The sequence below is a fragment of the Triturus cristatus genome, chromosome 2_2 (assembly GCF_964204655.1).
Source record: "Triturus cristatus chromosome 2_2, aTriCri1.1, whole genome shotgun sequence".
Taxonomy (NCBI): domain Eukaryota; kingdom Metazoa; phylum Chordata; class Amphibia; order Caudata; family Salamandridae; genus Triturus; species Triturus cristatus.
In genome coordinates this window covers 751,543,568-751,561,501 of record NC_140582.1, presented here as the reverse complement: position 1 = coordinate 751,561,501, position 17,934 = coordinate 751,543,568, and the positions used below count along the sequence as shown (strand labels likewise).

General features: G+C 50.5%; 1 protein-coding gene across 5 annotated transcripts in view; it reads left to right on the top strand.

The window, feature by feature from the left end:
- The window catches only part of PCM1 (pericentriolar material 1), a 1,275,228-nt gene that overhangs the window by 185,929 nt on the left and 1,071,365 nt on the right, over positions 1-17,934 (top strand). For all 5 annotated transcript variants that reach the window (XM_085641994.1, XM_085641996.1, XM_085641995.1 and 2 more), the window contains exon 11: positions 10,603-10,782. In XM_085641994.1, coding sequence (XP_085498120.1) covers positions 10,603-10,782 — 180 coding nt within the window. The remainder of the gene's footprint in view (positions 1-10,602; positions 10,783-17,934) is intronic.

Here is a 17,934-nt window from a genome sequence, read left to right as displayed (position 1 = left end):
GGGCTGGGGGTAGTGTTTTAGGGTTCAGGGTAGTGCAGTGGTGTTTGTGTATTGTAGGGGGTTGTGCTGGGGTAGATTTAGGGTAGTGCAGTGGTGTTTTGGTAGTGTAGGGAGTCGTGCTGGTGGTAGTGTTTTAGGGTAGTGCAGTTATGTTTGGGTACTGTAGAGTGTCGTGCGCTGGGGGTAGTGTTTTAGGGTTTAGGGTAGTGGAGGGGCTACTGTTTTAGGGTTTAGGGTAGTGCGCCCAACCGGCCACAATATCCGTGGACAAAGGGGATCCTGACTCTTTTGAACACTCCGCCAATTGAATAATTTGTGTCAATGGCCCTACTACGTCCAAGACCTATCAATTCCTTTCTTGGGATCCCTCATATACTTGGAGAAAAAGGTACATAGTTTCTCATCAACTTCAGGCGTGTGTGCCACCTTCCCCTTCAGTGAGGGCCTGGGGCATTCTCCCCTCATCCTATTCCTGACATCCCTTTCAAGGGGTTGATGGATTTTCCCCACCACATACTCTGCCACTTTGGTGTCAGGGGTCCACTCTGCCGACCTAGGATGGTAAATTTGGGTAGGCTCGAACATGTCCGAGTGGACCCCGTCCCCAACCCGGGACTGAGAGGAGTGGGACTCTGGATGCCAGGGACGCCCCTCCAGCCATGCCAACGCAGTGCCACCGAATTTCGGTGGATCACTTGCAACTTCTGCAGGAGGAAGTTACGGCCCTCTTGGCCAAGGGGGCCATCGAGTGCGTTCCTGGCCCAGAAGTAGGACGGGGTTGCTACTCCCACTACTTTCTGGTTCCCAAGAAGGGCAAAGGGGGCCTACGCCCTATCTTGGACCTCAGGAGCGTCAACACCTTCCTCCGGAAGGATAAGTTCAAGATGCTCACTGTAGCTCAGGTTCTGACTGCCCTAGACCCTGGAGACTGGATGGTAGCGTTGGACTTGCAGGAGGCTTATTTCCACATCCCCATCCTGCTGGCCCACTGGCGTTACCTGCGATTCACGGTGGGCCAGGAGCATTTTCAGTTTACCGTGCTCCCCTTCGGCCTCACCAGTGCCCCTCGGGTGTTCACGTAAGTGATGGCGGTGGTCACAGCTCATCTGCGCAGATCAGGGGTTTGTCTTCAGTTGGTGGCCTACTGATTTGCCACAACCACCGTGCCCTGTGCCCAAAGTTAAGAACTTGGGAATCATCATTGATGCCAGACAGGCACCTTTTTGCATGGAGATTGAGGAGCGACAACTAATCTCCTTTGATCTTCCTACTGAAGTTGTGAATATCATCCTTGCAGCCAGGCACTCTTCCACAAACTCTGTGTATGCCGGGGTAAGTTTGTGGCTTGGTGTGGTGTCCGCCAGACAGATTTATTGCAGGCCGAACTCTGTGATGCATTGTTTTTGCCTTTAGCCCAGCTAGGACTTGCGGTGGCCACTGCTATAATATTCTGTTTGTATACTGCCATACATCATGTCGTTTGTCCAACCCGTCACAGTGGGGGTCGGGCCCTGGGACCAGCAGATTGCAACCCTACGCCTAGCCACTAGGAGTCCCATGTCTACCAGTCGTCTGATTCCCTTAGGCAAATGTTTGGAGTATCCCAATAGAGCAAGCATAGGGTCCGGTTCAAGTGTAGTGTCCGTGACTTTCCCCAGTGTCTTGAATATCAACGCCCAGAAGGACGCTATCCCAGGGCATAACCAGGCCAGATGAAAAAAATCGGCAGGGTCCGCACCGCAACGCTCACACCCTGCTGAGTCATGCAAACTATACCTGCAGAGCCTCTCTGGTGTATAATATACCCTGTTTAAAAATTGGAAATGTATCAGCCTATGACGCCCATTTAATGAAATGCGTTTTGTACTCTCACAGTAGTACTTACATGTTGTATAATCAATCACTCGACCCAGGTTTGCCTGCCACGCCAACCTAGCCTTAGTGTAGTGGTTGGCTCTGTATCCCTGTGCTATTATAAATCCTCGAAACACTTCGTACTGGCGATTCAGCCTTAATAACACATGTGAGCGGAGCTACCTCTGGTGGCTCATCCAACTCGCTGCCCAGGAGCTCCCTCAGTGAATACCTCACCCTTTGGAAGTGGAATTGGGTCAGTGGAGTAGCTGTCTGTCTTTCCCGTACCGTCTTCCCATGATATTGTTTTCCCCTCAGCAAACATCTCTCCTATTGTGTGGATATTTATAGCATTTAAGGCCCTATTCACCCTTTTATCCCTGCACGGGGGCAACCAGTGGCACCACTCCAGTGGTGTCTCAGGGAAGTAGCGGATGGCGCCAGCTTGAAATTTCCAGAATGTGAAGCCAGGCATGTGTTGTTGCATTAATGGAGTCAAGAAACCAGTCCTGCGATAAGGAGATTTAAACCGAAACACTGGCAATGGGGTTGGAGCCGCCACCACAGTCTCTATTCGAAAATGCGGAGCATCTGTGGGGCCGTGCATCCAGTGGTGCTCATGGGCTCCCTGCGCAGCCCTATAGTACAGTTCTAAATTCGGAGCTCCAATCCCACCCAAGCTGTATGGGGGCGTGAGAATCTCCCACTTAACTTGAGCGTGTTTCCCAGCCCAGGCTAACCGCGCCATCGGGGTTGTCCGTAACCGAAAGAAGGACCTCGGGAGGACAATAGGAATATTGGTGAATAAGAATAAAAACTGTGGAAGGACTACCATTTTCATAATAGATACTCTACCCGCTAATGAGAGGGGTAAGCGTATCCATCTGTCCACGTCGTCTTCCAGTTTGGTCACCGCTTTCCCATAATTTTCTTTGAAGACCACATCCGAATCAGTATGCACTCTGATGCCTAAGTATCTACCTGGCTCTGTCATCCACTGGCATAAACTGGGCCATCCCTGCAGTCAGCGGGAATATGAGCGATTTATTCCAATTCACCTTGAGGCCGGACCTGGCTCCAAAAAGAATAACTTCACACAATACCGTCGAGCGATTTTGGTCACGGTCTCTAACATATACTAATGAATCATCTGCGTACGTGGATATAATCAAGTTATATTTCGGAAATCGTATACCCCTGTGACTGTGATATTCTTGCATCGCACAGGAGAGAGGTTCGGCAACCAGGCCGTATAGCAATGAGGAGAGTGGACGACCCTGCTGTGTGCCTCTAGTAATGCGGATAGGGTCGGTAACCAAGTCACCAATCTTGATCCTAGTTGTAGGGGAGTTGTAGAGCACTCCCACCATTTGCAGAAAGACACTCCAGAGCCCCATTCTCGTCAACACCTGGGTCATGAACCTCCACTCCACGGAGTCCAACGCCTTCTCCATGTCGAGGAAGACTGCCACTGCCTGAGTATCTCGTTGAGTATGTTGTATAGCCCAAACACAGTTCTCAAGTTATAAGTAAGGTTTCTACCAGGGACAAAGCCATCTTGCTCTGGTGATATCAGCAGCGGCACTAGGGCGACACTCTGGTTGCTAAGACCTTTGCATAAACTTTGGTATCCACATTGAGGAGTGACAACGGACGGTAAGAGGTGCAGGCGGTCGGAGGTTTCTCAGGTTTGAGTATGGTAACAATTAGCGCTTCCCGCATTGAAGGTGACATCTCTCCTGCTTCAATAATTCCTCAAAGAGTGTCTGTTGGTGTGGAACCAATAGGTTCCTGAACTCTTTGTAAAAGGAGTCAGTGAGACCATCCACTCCGGGGGCGCTATTGGATTTCATCCCGGCTAAGGCTGAAGTTATTTCTTATACATCTAGTGGGTGTATAAGGTATTCCCTGTGTCCATTTATCACCCAAGGCAGTTTAATATGTGTGAGAAAGTCTAAAATAGTTTTGTCATCACTCCCACCCTCAGAGCTATAAAGTGATGCGTAATATTGCTTAAATCTGTTGGCTATGCCGAGTGCGTCAGTGAGGGGCTCCCCTTCCACATCATTAAGGATTGTCACATTAGTCTTCTCCCTCCGTTTAAGCAATGAGGCCAGGACCGACCCAGGACGGTCTCCCTCTCCATATATGCGAGCTGTCGGATATTGCCCAAGCGCTTTAGTTTTGCCTCTGCTGTAGAGTGATACTCTTCCAGCGTACAGTGCAGTTCTTGTGTGATACTATTGTCCGCACTGTTAGTAATTGCTGCTCTCTGGTTGCTAAAGTGGCCTCTGTGAGAAGTTGGCCTGATATGTAGTGCTCACTATTCTAGTGATCACTGTGTATCATTCCAAACAACCCTTATTGATGATTGGTTGTAAGTCAACCTTATAGACCAGCTATCCTAGTAGCGTGGATACGAGCAGTCTTAGGCTAAACTCTAGAGGGCGTGTTAAGCCAGCTGTTTACCATCACATATACCCCTTGAACACCAAGTGAAAGGACACCACACAAGTTGTTATGAAAATAAAGGATATTTATTTATAACAAGACTACCCTGGCTCTTTATGAGTCAGGGAGCTAAGCACAATACAAAACTTTTAGGAAAATACTTCTGGTTGCACAATTTACACAAATGCCCGAGGGCACGAAACCATTACACTGTAAGTGGGAGGGGAGAAGTTAGAAAGTCTAAAGTTACTGATTCCGGAGTGATCCGATCAGTGGGACTAAACGAAAAAGGAACTGGACACTTGTAAAGCGAACCTGCGATGGAGCACCGAAATGCTCGAGTTACCTAGCCCGGAGGTTGCGACTGTGGAAGGTTCGGCAAGATGTCGGAAGTCCTCGTTGTAGTCTCAGGAGCCTGAAAGAAGAGTTGCTGGCAGGCGACCAGTGTCGATGTTCAGCGAGATCCAAGCCTGGATCGGTGATGAAGGAAACCTGAAAGCAGAGGGGACTCAGTTCTCAACCGCTAGCCAGCGATCGTGTAGGCACCCGGAGGGTACCGGCTGAAGTCACCTCGACCAGGTGAGTGGATGACGTCGGACTCGGCTGTTCCTCGGACCAGGAGGCGCGGCGGCGACCAGGATGGAGGGCGAGCTGTCCCACGCAGGTGTCTGCTGTCGATGATGCTGGGCCCAGGAATGGGGCAGCGGATCTTGGCAGTGGCAAGCCCACGCGGTGGAGTCAAGGTGGCGTCTAGAGTGGACCAGGAGGGTCCGTGGTACTCCTCTGTTGAAGGGGAGCAAGGGCCAGTCTGGAGCAACCAGACTAGTGATGAAACAAACGTGGTGCGTCGTGAGGAGGGCCACAAGCCGGTCGGCAAGTGGTCGAACAACGCGGTGAACAGCAAGGAGCGGAAGGGCCCCCACGCAGATCTCGGGGATGCTGGGGAGGCAGACTTCGGTGCTGGAGCTGCTCAGGGTTAGGGCTTCTCAAACCCTAGGTGCACTCACTCGAGGGTCCCTCGGTGGCCGTGCTAGATAAGCGTCGTGCAGGTTCTGAAGATGGCCGGTCCCGCAGGTCTCGTCACACCTACGACTCTCAGCTGGGCTGATGAGGTAGGTAAAAGGTCAGAGATGGCAGGGAACTCGGGTCTCGTCGAGCTGGGCAGTCTTGATCCGTAGGAGAGACTTACAGCAAACCGCAAGCGCTTAGGTGGTGCCTGCTGGTGCAGGGTGGCTACTCCTTAGCCACAAGGGAGAGTCTTCAGAAATAGTCAAGAGTTCCTTTCGTGGAAAGTAGTTCAAGATTCAGAATTATCCAATTTGGGAAGGGGACTCGCTCCTACCTTTATTCTAAGAAAAGGGGCTGGCCCGTGACTAGGTTCTACTTATGGGTGGAGCCAGGAGGGGGGTGGTTACACCCCTATCCTTTGTCCGGCTTCGCCCCAGCTCAGGGGCTGGTGTGCCCCGAAACTAGTTTGAGCCGGGCTATGCACAGTGAGCACCGGGGTGCCACTGGCAATCACCTTCCTTTCAGCCCTGCCTACCTGGGATACACAAACCCTGTCTGGGATGGTGCTAACACCGCCCTCGACAGGAAACCCTTTGTCCAAGCTCCCCTCGCTGGAAGGTCTCCCAGCAGCAGGAGGTCAGACTTGTGTCTGGTGGCAGCATCCATTTTGTGATGCTGAGGCTTGAGTCAACTTTAACCGGGGTTCAAGGTTACTTCCATGTCGTGCCCCTCTAAAAAGGGGGAATGCTAACCCCGTCGCCAGAACTGGCGAGGGGTTTGTATTCCAATTCGTATGACACCTTACTCGACATGTGTAGGTGATGCGATGCCAAAGTTAGCAACTAACCGCGAGGATTATAATGCATTTAAAAGTAGTTGGCCCGCGTCACCATGGAACGGCTATTAGGACTTGGTTCCGCAAGCCGTCGACGGGCTCAGCTCGCGCCAGAGCACCGTCCCACATGATTCCCTGCACTCTGCCTTCAGGATTGATAAGGCCTGCCATAGGAGTGACTGATAGGAATCCATGTGCCCATTTTAGGGTTAGGTGTAGGGATACTACACCTACAGCAACGGGTGATTACACCACGTTGCCCCAGCTGTCGTGCAGCCAGTTGTGTCAGATTTGGGTGGCCATTCCAGGGGTGGCATAATACATGCTGCAGCCCCTGGTAGGCCCTGGGTACACCGATGCCCTGGATACCTGTGGTATGCTGAGACAGGGACTGACAAGGCGGCCCAGTTCCAATTGGTGGATGCACCTAATGTACATGTGTTTAATTTCGAGAGAGAACAGACAGCTAGGCTGTGGGTCTGATTGGCAGGCCCACAGCCGGGGAAAGTCGTAAACCAATGAAGCAAAAGCAAAAAATCTGGGTGATCATAGGATTGCAGACCCTACTCTCCTACAGCTTCTAAATCCGATAGGCGCTTACGAAGGGTGCGGAGGACTCCGGAGTGCTTAGCCATGGCGATCCCATGGATGTACACCTTAAAGGTGTCACACACCGTGGCAAAAGAGTCTCCCGACCCAGTATTAGTCTGGAAAATGTCTCAATGGCCTCAGCCAGTTCCGCTTTAAAAACGGGGTTGAGTAAAGAATACGAGGGGAATCGCCAAGTAAAGGGAGGTACAAGTGTCTGCGGGGTGTCTGTCAATCTATATTGGGGCGTGATAGCGTGCGAGGCAGCACCACAGAGTCCCGAATCTGTGTAAACAGATCTCTTGAAATAAACAGGTAGTCAATCCTAGTGTGGAGGTTATGATGCGCTGAATAGTGTATGAAGCCACCAAGGCCCTGTGAGCGTGTATGCCATACGTCGCATAAATCTAGTTGGGTGGCAGCTGTCATAATCGACCTAGCGGTGGCAGTTGGGCATCCTGGCGGGCCGCCTGACCTGTCTAAGCTGGGATCTAGTACACAGTTATAGTCACCCCCCCCAGAGTTGGGAACATGTGCCATAGCGACTCATTCTATCTAATACATTTACAAAAATGGTGGGTTTTTCGTAGTTAGAGCCATAGATGTTAACTAGAAACAGTCCAAACCCTCCCCCGCTACATCGCGATACCGCCAAGCGTCCCTCTGGATCCGTCTCCAGTGCTTCCAAGTGAAGGTCCGATCTGGGATTCACCCACGTTAGTACTCCCCGGGCATGAGATCTGAACCCCGCGGCATGTATGTTTCCCCGCAATCCTCTGTGCTGCAACAGTGCACTGTGTAGAGGCAAGTGTGACTCCTACAGGAGAGCAACGTCAACACCATGCCTTGTGAGAGAAGCCAGAACTTTCCGCAATTTCCTATGGTCATTAAGACCCCGGACATTCCAAGTTAAAACTGTTATTTTACGAGTCTGCGATTGCATCTAGGAAGTTAGTAAAAATTGAGGTGCCATAGTATAATCAAAAATAGGCAGATCGCCTGTGTGTGGAACACACTTATGGGCGGATGTAACCTGCTCCTCACTCCATTCCGCTCCAATAATGCCCGGTGGAATTAACACCTGTCAAGCATTATAATGGTTATCTGACTACCAACACCATGTCTGTTCTAGAGTACAATGCCGACAACATCCCCAAATAACATCCCATATCTCTCCCTTAGAAACTGTAATGACTGGTAACTAAACACATTCCGTATCGTCTGTCTCTAATCTGCAGAAGTCGTGAGGCATACAATATAAACGTGTCGTTTCAGGTATACACAATGCCTGTCATGAAAACAATGAGTCTTATCTTCCAGTTAGAGTGCTCCGATTTCAGTCTTGCTCATCCAGACTGCCTCCGGCTGCTCGATCACGATCTGGTGATCGCGCAGTGCGAGCCGTATCCTTGGCCTACTGCTTTAGCACTTTCTGCAATTGTCTTTGGTCCGTAAAGATCCGGGATCGCCCTGTCTATTTACCCACAGTTGCGCCGGGTATAGCATACCGTAGTCCAAGTTCTGGTCACACAGCTGTCTCTTCAGAGGTGTGAACTGTCTGCGTGCTTCTTGTACTTTGAGCGTGAAATCGGGATACAATGAAATAGATGAGCCCTCATAGTGTAGAGTTTGCTTTTTCCTTGCTGCTTTTCATGCTGCATCTCTGTCTCTGTAATTGAGCAGTTTCGCGATGATCGGCCTTGGGGAAGCTCCCGGTGGTGGTCTCGGACCCAGTGAGCAGTGCGCTCGCTCAACCACGAACATCGAGGAGAACATTTCCCTACTGAGTAATGTCGCTAGTAGCTCCTCGGCAAACCGCTCCATGTTTCCCACATTGGTGGATTCCGCAAGTCCTGTGATGTGAATATTGCTGCACCGCGACCTTGCTTCCAGGTCTTCAGCCTCATCCTGTAGAGACTGCAGTAGCTTCCCCATCTGTTTTTGGTCGGTATCCATTTCCTTCTGCGCCTCTTCGACCTCCGTGACCAGTCGCTCAGCCATGTCCAACCTCTCCGCATGTTTGTCCAAGCGCTCTGTCATTCGGTCCATACGGATGGCTAAGGAGTCGATCTTACTATCAGTTGTGGACAGGCTTTTCTGAAGACTCTGAGATCTCCTTCCTCTGGGTCCGGGACTTCCGATTGTGTATCCGCGTCCTGAGACGGGGTCGAGTCTTAGTCTTGACTTCCTCTGCTCAAGGTTCAGCTTCGTTTGTGTTTTGTCTGTTTTGCCCATAGTGCTAACTGGGGTATACCAGCACAAGAGCGACGCAGTAGGGAGCTAAGCAAGTCTCAGAGTCCGCCAGACTGCCGGTGATCCCCAGAGGCCTAAAGCGCATCAAGACAGCCTGCGGTACGCTTCTCAGGGGGGCAGCGTAAGTATTAGAAGAGAACTGCGGTCCCAGACCCTGTAGGCCGGTCGTTGTTGTCTGCAGGGGTCCCGGCGCATAGAATTCCGCCGTGCTAATCTCTGAGAGGCCTCAACGCACCAGCCATCCGGGGCCCAGGAGACCACGGTATGCACCCAAATCTGCAGCAAGCAGGCGTATATTGAAGGGCAAAGCAGAGGCCCAGTATTCCTCCAGGCTCCCGCTGTCTCTATATGGCCGATGGGTGGGCCAGGACTGCTTTCCTCCGTGCTTATGGTGTGGTCGCACTGTGCCCAGCCTCCACTATCTCAGCAATGTCCACCACAGGTGTAGCTCTAAAGACTTCAACAGACCCCGCATTCCTATGCAGCCCCCGCTTTGTCTGGCAATCCCACTGTGCTGCGGAAGGATAGCTTAGGCCCCTGGGGTGTTTGAACACTCACCGCTTGTGAGTCGACAAGCTCTCCGCAGGCTCCGATCCTCGGATCGCCCCCATTGGCGCCTGCACAGCAACTTCGGTAGGCCCAGGGCACCTCTCGTGACGCACGCGGCTCCCGTAGTGCGACTCGCTACCGGGGAGGCCAGGGGTGCAAGCGGTCACTCCGGACAATAACGGCCTGAATCGCCAACAGCGCCGCTCGCTTAGCAACCCCCAGCGTTGGCCAGAATCCTGGCGCACGTATCGTCGGCGCGTCTGCCATGCAGTGTCGCCATTCTCAACCGAGCCAGCTCAGGCCTCTGCGGCTGCCTGCTGTAAGGACGCCCACAGCCGTTACAAGTTCTGCAAAAGGTGCCGTTTATGTTGTCGCAGCCTCCGCATGCGATAATCCGTCGGTTAGAATCAAATTTGGTAATTCAGATGCAGGATATATGCCGGATTGTTAGACGACGCGGCGGAGCTCACAGTCTAAGCCGCCATCTCGAAGTCAGGCTAGCTCCGCCTCGAGCATTACTGAAGGTAATTAACTTGTTAAGCTGGTATACCTTAGCAACAGCTGATTTTTATTTTCTGAAAGCTCTATTCATGAAAAGCCTTTTTGTTGTATGTTGTCTCTTAAACCTAAAGTGCTCAGTTACTCATGGTCTAAAATACATTGAGTGATGGGTGTCTCTCCAGCCTTTCTTGTTTTATTACAATATGAATTTTTCCTGTGTTTAAAAATAAATATTGTTTATTCAAGACTTGCCAAAGACACGCTGAAGTAACAAGCCTTTCTATTACGATTTTACTCTGTCAAAACAGACATTAGCATTTTTAACATGATGCATCTGTTGGTGAGCAAATAGTAGTTTGAGAATGAACTAATGAATCATTAGTCTCGCATGCTATTATTGTAAATGGAGTTTAAATATTGATTTCCATATTGAGAGCATTTTAGTTTTTGAGTGCAAACAACTTAAATATAACTGAAAACACTAATCCTTTAAAATTCTTACTGAGACATATGAATTGTAGCATCACCTTTTTGATATGTGGCTTTATTGAATTTGTTTTAAGGAAATTAAAAGAAGTAAGGAAAAGATTAAACGAGCTGCGTGAGTTAGTGCACTACTATGAACAAACATCTGACATGATGACTGATGCGGTTAATGAGAACAATAATAATGAGAATGATGAAACTGAGGAGTCTGAATATGAATCTGAGCAGGAAAATCCTCAGCCTGTAATGAACATAAGGTAAAGTGATCTGACAAGGTTTTTATGATACTTGCCTTTGCATGTTAGAGCCAGTTAAACTCTCCAGTGACATGCTTTCCTAATGCTAGATAATATAACGCAACCTGTCTCCATTTGTTTTGCCTTCATTTCACAGAACCTAATAGTCTGAATAGTGCACTGTACACTTTCTTAAAGCTATTGATCTACATGATATGTTTTAGATCCTTCTCGGATGTGGACTGGAGATAGCTGTAGCGTTCCCTTCTGAGTCATGTCATAAAACATACATAACAAAATACAGAGATATAGAAAGGGGCTTTGGTCAGTCCCCTTTAGCCATTTTTTAGTTGAAGTGTTAAAAAGATTTGTACTGTGTTGTGTTTACTCCTTCAAACTTCCATAGGTGCACCTGGACGAAGGTGCAACCTTTTCGAAGCTTGCACCATCAGTGTCCTGCACGTGAAGAGGGCATCTCTATGATTGTGAGAAGCAGCTCAGTGCAGCTGTCTATATCTTGGGGTCAGCTGCCAGGTTCAGAAGGGTCTTCCTGATCACTTGGAGAATTTTAACAACAGCATGTATAAAATCTGTTGTTATTCCATTTCTCTGCATATGGAGGGAACCTGCTTCTCTAGGTATGGTTTGCCGACCTGAAGCTGTAGGATCTAAGTCACACTGTGGCACAGTTCTCTACCTGGGCAGTCCTTGCATCACTATACTTTGAGGCTGGCTGTGTCCATCCTGCACACACTGCCACTGCTTTGGTGCTAGTCTTCACACAGGGGAAGACATAGAAAAGATCAATTTTAAAAGCTGGCTGCTGTGAAGCAGCTTGTCCGAAAAGTCAGTGATGCACCGTGTTAAAAGAAGACTATCTCTGCCCCAAAAGTTGCTTCTTAGTCCATGCTTGCTCATGTTTATATGAGTCTGTGCCTATATTTAACTGTATGCTTGTGCCTCTGTGTATATGCTTGTGTTTGGAAGAAACAACCTAACATCATTTCATTATGCATCTGCATGACTTAGGGCCGTCTGTATGGAGGCAATTTTGCGATCGCAAAACAGCAGTGTCATATGTATGACACAAACCATTTGCGAGTCCCTATTTTGCGATTGCATTTAAGGAATCGCAAATTGCGATTCCTTAAATGCAATGTAAAAAGCACAGAAAAAGTGCAATTTGGACTTAAGGAATCGCAAATTACCACCAACTTCAAGTTTATGGTAATTTGTGATTTCTTTGAAAAATGCACTTTTATGCATTTTTCAAAGTGCCATGTGACTCACATACATGCCCTTAGGGCAGAGCTTTCCAAACTGTGTGTCCCGACACAGTACTTTGCCGCTTGCAAATGGTGAGTGTGTCGCGGATGACACTGGTATTAACGGGCACTTAGCACATAATTGCTGCTAATTAAGAGGCATTCCTTTGAAAGCTTTGTTCTCACTATGCCTCATCTATTGCATAACGTCTCCCAGTAAATGGTCTTTTAAAGACTTGCGAAGTACTCTGGTGCGGCTGTGTGTGTGCGCCCGGGAAGCTGGGGTGAGAGACGGAGGGAGGGTGAGAGACGGAGGGAGGGTGAGAGACGGAGGGAGGGTGAGAGACGGTGGGAGGGTGATGGACGGAGGGAGGGTGATGGACGGAGGGAGGGTGATGGACGGAGGGAGGGTGATGGACGGAGACAGACAGAGGGACAGAGGGAGGGAGACAGACAGAGGGAGGGAGACAGACAGAGGGACAGAGGGAGGGAGACAGACAGAGGGAGGGAGACAGACAGGGAGGGAGACAGAGGTACAGAGGGAGAGAGACAGACAGAGGGAGGGAGGGAGGGAGAGAGGGAGAGAGACAGACAGAGGGAGGGAGGGAGGGAGACAGACATACAGACAGAGGGAGGGAGACAGACATACAGACAGAGGGAGGGAGACAGACAGAGTGAGAGAGACAGACGGAGGGAGGGAGGGAGACAGACGGAGGGAGAGAGACAGAGGGAGAGAGACAGACAGACGGAGGGAGGGAGGGAGGGAGACAGAGGGAGGGAGGGAGACAGACATACAGATAGAGGGAGGGAGACAGACCTACAGATAGAGGGAGGGAGACAGACATACAGACAGAGGGAGGGAGACATAGAGGGAGGGAGACATACAGACAGAGGGAGAGAGACAGACATACAGACAGAGGGAGAGAGACAGACATACAGACAGAGGGAGAGAGACAGACATACAGACAGAGGGAGAGAGACCGACAGAGGGAGAGAGACAGACAGAGGGAGAGAGACAGACAGAGGGAGAGAGACAGACAGAGGGAGAGAGACAGACAGAGGGAGAGAGACAGACAGAGGGAGAGAGACAGACAGAGGGAGAGAGACAGACAGAGGGAGAGAGACAGACAGAGGGAGAGAGACAGACAGAGGGAGAGAGACAGACAGAGGGAGAGAGACAGACAGAGGGAGAGAGACAGACAGAGGGAGAGAGACAGACAGAGGGAGAGAGACAGACAGAGGGAGAGAGACAGACAGAGGGAGAGAGACAGACAGAGGGAGGGAGAGAGACAGACAGAGGGAGGGAGAGAGACAGACAGAGGGAGAGTGACAGACAGAGGGAGAGTGACCGACAGAGGGAGAGAGACCGATAGACATATAGACAGAGGGAGACGGAGGGAGGGAGACAGAGGGAGGGAGTCTGGGGTAGACGGAGGGAGGGAGTCTGGGGTAGACGGAGGGAGGGAGTCTGGGGTAGACGGAGGGAGGGAGTCTGGGGTAGACGGAGGGAGGGAGTCTGGGGTAGACGGAGGGAGGGAGTCTGAAGGAGGGAGCCAGAGGGAGACCGATAGACAGAGGGAGACAGGGAGACCGATAGACAGAGGGAGACAGGGAGACCGATAGACAGAGGGAGACAGGGAGACCGATAGACAGAGGGAGACAGGGAGACCGATAGACAGAGGGAGACAGGGAGACCGATAGACAGGGAGACAGGGAGACCGATAGACAGAGGGAGACAGGGAGACCGATAGACAGAGGGAGACAGGGAGACCGATAGACAGAGGGAGACAGGGAGACCGATAGACAGAGGGAGACAGGGAGACCGATAGACAGAGGGAGACAGGGAGACCGATAGACAGAGGGAGACAGGGAGACCGATAGACAGAGGGAGACAGGGAGACCGATAGACAGAGGGAGACAGGGAGACCGATAGACAGAGGGAGACAGGGAGACCGATAGACCGAGGGAGACAGGGAGACCGATAGACCGAGGGAGACAGGGAGACCGATAGACAGAGGGAGACCGATAGACAGAGGGAGACCGATAGACCGAGGGAGACCGATAGTCCGAGGGAGACCGATAGACCGAGGGAGACCGATAGACCGAGGGAGACCGATAGACCGAGGGAGACCGATAGACCGAGGGAGACCGATAGACCGAGGGAGACCGATAGACCGAGGGAGACCGATAGACCGAGGGAGACCGATAGACCGAGGGAGACCGATAGACCGAGGGAGACCGATAGACCGAGGGAGACCGATAGACCGAGGGAGACCGATAGACCGAGGGAGACCGATAGACAGAGGGAGACCGATAGACAGAGGGAGACCGATAGACAGAGGGAGACCGATAGACAGAGGGAGACCGATAGACAGAGGGAGACCGATAGACAGAGGGAGACCGATAGACAGAGGGAGACCGATAGACAGAGGGAGACCGATAGACAGAGGGAGACCGATAGACAGAGGGAGACCGATAGACAGAGGGAGACCGATAGACAGAGGGAGACCGATAGACAGAGGGAGACCGATAGACAGAGGGAGACCGATAGACAGAGGGAGACCGAGAGACAGAGGGAGACCGAGAGACAGAGGGAGACCGAGAGACAGAGGGAGACCGAGAGACAGAGGGAGACCGAGAGACAGAGGGAGACCGAGAGACAGAGGGAGACCGAGAGACAGAGGGAGACCGAGAGACAGAGGGAGACCGAGAGACAGAGGGAGACCGAGAGACCGAGAGACGGAGACCGAGAGACCGATAGAGGGAGACCGAGAGACCGATAGAGGGAGACCGAGAGACCGATAGAGGGAGACCGATAGAGGGAGACCGATAGAGGGAGACCGGGAGACCGATAGAGGGAGACCGATAGAGGGAGACCGATAGAGGGAGACCGATAGAGGGAGACCGATAGAGGGAGACCGATAGAGGGAGACCGGGAGACCGATAGAGGGAGACCGGGAGACCGATAGAGGGAGACAGGGAGACCGATAGAGGGAGACAGGGAGACCGATAGAGGGAGACAGGGAGACCGATAGAGGGAGACAGGGAGACCGATGGACAGAGGGAAAACGTGGGAGAGACGGAGGGAGAGAGGGAGGGAGGGAGGGAGGGAGGGAGACGGAGGGAGGGAGTCTGGGGTAGACGGAGGGAGGGAGTCTGGGGTAGACGGAGGGAGGGAGTCTGGGGTAGACGGAGGGAGGGACTCTGGGGTAGACGGAGGGAGGGAGTCTGGGGTAGACGGAGGGAGGGACTCTGGGGTAGACGGAGGGAGGGAGTCTGGGGTAGACGGAGGGAGTGACTCTGGGGTAGACGGAGGGAGGGACTCTGGGGTAGACGGAGGGAGGGAGTCTGGGGTAGACGGAGGGAGGGAGTCTGGGGGAGGGAGCCAGAGGGAGGGAGCCAGCCAGACAGACTGGAGAGGGGGAGGGGTGGAGAGGAGGGAGGGGGAGAGTGGGGAGGGGGGAGAGGTAGGGGGAGGGGGGGGGAGAGGGGGAGAGGGGGGGAGACACAGGGGGAGGGAGAGGGGTGGGAGAGGGGGAGGGGGAGGGAGATGTGTATGTGTGTATGCCGGGTCTGGTGGCTCAGTGGACGAAGGCATCCGCTGCAGGGGCCTGTGTTCAACCTCATGGTCTCAAATTTGCTTGGAAATGCACCATTTGCCCACTTTTATTTCAAAATGGTATTCCGGGGGGAAAACCCCTGACCCCCCCCCCCCCCTCCCCCCTCCCCCCTGCCCCCCTTGCGTGGTTCGGGCCCGCTTGCTACGCTCGCTCGCTAAACTGCCTTACTGTGTCCCAAAATGATGCATCTCCAAAAAGTGTCTCACCAACATGAAAAGTTTGGAAAGCTGTGCCTTAGGGCATGCATGTGCGCCACCCATGCTCATTTCAGGTGTGCAACAGGGTGTCCTTTTGACACTCTGGCACACTTGAAATTGCATTCGCAATTTGCGATTCTCTAATTGGGAATCGCAAATTGAGAATGTCTTCCCATTCATCCCTATGGGCCTCTAGGCCCATAGGAATGAATGGGGAGGTAGTCCTTAATTGGGAATCGCAATTTGCGATTTGCAATTAAGAAATATGTAGGATTCGCAAAATGTATTGCAAATCCTACATACATAGGGTTTTGCGATTCTCAAATAGCGATTTGCAAAAAGATTCGCTATTTGAGAATCGCAAATGGGCATTCTCATACATATGGCCCTTACTATTTTATTTGCTAAGCTTAGCTAAGTCAGGATTATTTTGCTCATCCATCAAGGTCCAATTGGGGGATAGTTCCATATATTTTAAAACAAGAATGTCTTAAGAATTCATGTGGAGTCTGTTTCCCACTTATTGTTCCACTAGCCAAGAGCCGGTATTCGTGGGAATTAAATACAGTACCAGGCCAACTAATAAAGGAACAATTTAAAGCAATGCTTAGAGCTTCTCTGCAAATGCATTCTTGGAAGACCGTATTCCTGAGAAAAAAAGCTGAGCATGAAACATTGGAGAAAACCAACCCATTTCAATTAAAGCACCTTAAATTAAATGTGTTAAAACAAGGGACCATTTTTATACCAATACAAGTTCATTCTTTTCATTCTTACATTCCATATGAATGATAAGATTTATTTGCCATTTTTTCCCCAAACTATCTTTAGCGGTTGAGAGGTCCTTAGACTCACTTAAAGTCGAGATGTTTAAAGTTTTCTATTGAGATCAACAGAATTCCAGAAAATAGACCAGTTGAGTGTCTCGTATGGAAACTCAAACAAAGGCTGCCTGTTAGAAATTGGGTTTCTGGTTGGCATAGGTATGCACCTTGTCCAAGCAGGAACCACAATCCTTGTCAGGGTAAGTAAGACAAACCGTCAATTAACCTGTGCTCACCTTCTTGGCACAGAGCAATCTGGCTTAGCTTGGAGGAAATGTGTAAAATATTTGTGCAACACTAAAACAGTGAAAACACCACAAAAAATGAATCCACACCAGATCAGAATAATAGAACTCTATGTAATAAATAAAACAAGAACAAACCAACACAAACCCAACAAGTAAAAGTTGAGATATGAATTTTTAAAGAATAAACTGTAAAATAGCAAATAGAAGCAAAAAGTAGTACTTAAATGTAATAATCTGGTTGCGCTGGACCCGGGGCAAAGTCAAACGTTCAGGCTGACTCTGATTGACTACAAACCGGATACAGGGACCCACCTGGGCCTGCTGAACAGAAATAACTTGATCCGGACTGGTTCATAGAAGATACGTGGTGCAGCCGAAGCGATGTGTTGGTTTCGAGCAACGCAGTGGGCAAGATGCATCTACTTTCCCCATGCAACTGCAGCTTTAAGTCTGTTGCAAGTGTGATATACTGGTTACTCCAGTATTGGAGCTTTCATAGATTCACATGCCTGAACCATTCCCCGTCGTCGAGATGGGAGTCCCCGGTATATAAAAAAGGAATGCTTAGATAAGTACAGAACAGAAAAAGAGGCCTAGGCCAATTTCCATTTTGCAACCCATAACTCTCATTATGTAAAAGAGACCAACGTTTTCTCTGAACCAATCAAAACCTCTCACCCTCTAGAACACTCCTGAGAGAACCTTTTGTCCCTCAGATTTTCTACCGCATGTTGTGCTAGGGAGTCTCCTTTGAGCTCTGCTCAAAATCTTCTCTTTCTACTTGAGATTTGGAACTTTGTTCTGTGAATTTCATCTGATTTCATAATCTTTATTGCTGCCTACTAGTCAATTCTTCTGAGAATGTCTGGAAAGGAGAAAAAGGGTTTATTTAGAGCCTGTGCCACTTGTTCCAAGAAGAGGATCTACAATGACGACCCTCATGCTGATTGTATTTACTGTCTTTATCCGGACCATCAAGCTAAAGACTGTCGTATGTCGTACCTTTTCAAGTAAAACCC